This window comes from Austrofundulus limnaeus, unplaced genomic scaffold, assembly GCF_001266775.1.
Source record: "Austrofundulus limnaeus strain Quisiro unplaced genomic scaffold, Austrofundulus_limnaeus-1.0 Scaffold182, whole genome shotgun sequence".
Taxonomy (NCBI): domain Eukaryota; kingdom Metazoa; phylum Chordata; class Actinopteri; order Cyprinodontiformes; family Rivulidae; genus Austrofundulus; species Austrofundulus limnaeus.
Window position 1 is genome coordinate 166,766 of NW_013952584.1, and position 1,547 is coordinate 168,312.

At 41.8% G+C, this 1,547-nt stretch overlaps 1 protein-coding gene across 1 annotated transcript in view; it reads left to right on the top strand.

The window, feature by feature from the left end:
• tmtc1 (transmembrane O-mannosyltransferase targeting cadherins 1) overlaps nt 1-1,547 on the top strand; it is a gene marked incomplete in the record, with an annotated part of 71,980 nt that overhangs the window by 59,443 nt on the left and 10,990 nt on the right. The window contains 1 exon segment of the mRNA XM_014018069.1: nt 1,004-1,141. Within this exon segment, the coding sequence (XP_013873523.1) occupies nt 1,004-1,141 (138 nt within the window).

Genomic DNA, 1,547 nt, shown 5'->3' on the forward strand with positions numbered 1-1,547 from the left:
CTCACAGTGCGAGCAGATGCACTCACGCCTGCCTGCTGCCATTCCTGAGCAAGCTCTGCACTGCTGGTAGCGCGATCCCGCAGCTGAAACACTTTTAAGAGACGGTCCTGGCYCTTGCTGGTCTTTCTTGGGCGCCCTGGAGCCTTTTTGGCAACAATGGAATTTCTTTCCTTGAAGTTCTTGATGATGCGATAGATTGTTGACTGAGGTGCAATCTTTTTAGCTGCGATACTCTTCCCTGTTAGGCCATTTTTGTGCAGTGCAATGATGACTGCACATGTTTCTTTAGAGACAACCATGGTTCACKGAAGWGAAATAATGATGCCAAGCACCAGCCTCTTTTTAAAGTGTCCAGTGCTGTCATTCTTACTTAATCATGACAGACTGATCTCCAGCCCTGTCCTCATTAACACCCACACCTGTGTTAATGGAGCAATCACTGAAACGATGTTAGCTGGTCCTTTTAAGGCAGGGCTGCAATGAAGTTGAAATGTGTTTTGGGGGATAAAGTTCATTTTCTAGGCAAATATTGACTTTGCAATTAATTGCTGTTAAGCTGATCACTCTTTATAACATTCTGGAGTADATGCAAATTGCCATCATAAAAACTGAAGCAGTAGACTTTGTAAAAATTAACATTTGAATCATTCTCAAAACTTCTGGCCATGACTGTACTGTTGTTAATGCTTTGCTCTGCGCTTTGTGCAAGAGGAGGGAAGAAGATAATGTGATCTCCGCAACAAAATGTTTTATGGATCCCGCYAAGCTCAGAACACTTAGTGTTTCTAACCTTGTGTCCTTCATCCGATGGACACAAACGTTTTGATTAAAAACTCAATGTCTCTTTGGGGAGAGTAATGTGCCCACTTAGGAGGCACCCGCTCWCATGGGTTTTTACCCATCCCCATTCACCAATACCATTTCTTCAAGTAGCATCTTATTTACCAAATTTATCTCGGTCAAAACATACTGATGAACTTTAAAATGTGATTTTTTTTTTCAGGCTCAGGTTTTGTCCATGGCTGATCTCAACTCAGAGGCAGAAAAGATGATCTTGGACATCATATCCAGAGAAGACAGCTGTATCGAATGTTATCGTCTCCTCTCTGCCATCTACAGCAAATGTGGGAACTACACAGAGGTAGTGTTTTAGCTTACCGTTCTTCTAAGGTTCAAAAGATAGTCTGGAGTTTAAACAGAGTTCCCACACAGTTTCATAAAGTAATGAAGTCTGTATTTTTCAGTTCCAGAGAAGTCTGAAGAAAAGAAAGCAGAGTTTAATTTAAAAAAAAAGTTTTTCCAAACTGTTTTCCAACAACGCTGAAAACACTGCCTTAGAGCTGTTCCATCTGAAGCTCTTGAACCCTGGAGGATCAAAGCAGAACTGGTTTCTGCCAGTCTCACTCGCATTCAGCTTGTTGGTTGTAGTCAAAATAAAACATTATCCAGGGTCATTGGGCCTCATGCAAGAACCGTTCGTACGCACAGATTTGTTCTTAAGTTGTGCGTACGAGTGATTTAGGAGAATTTGTGGCATTCACCAATGT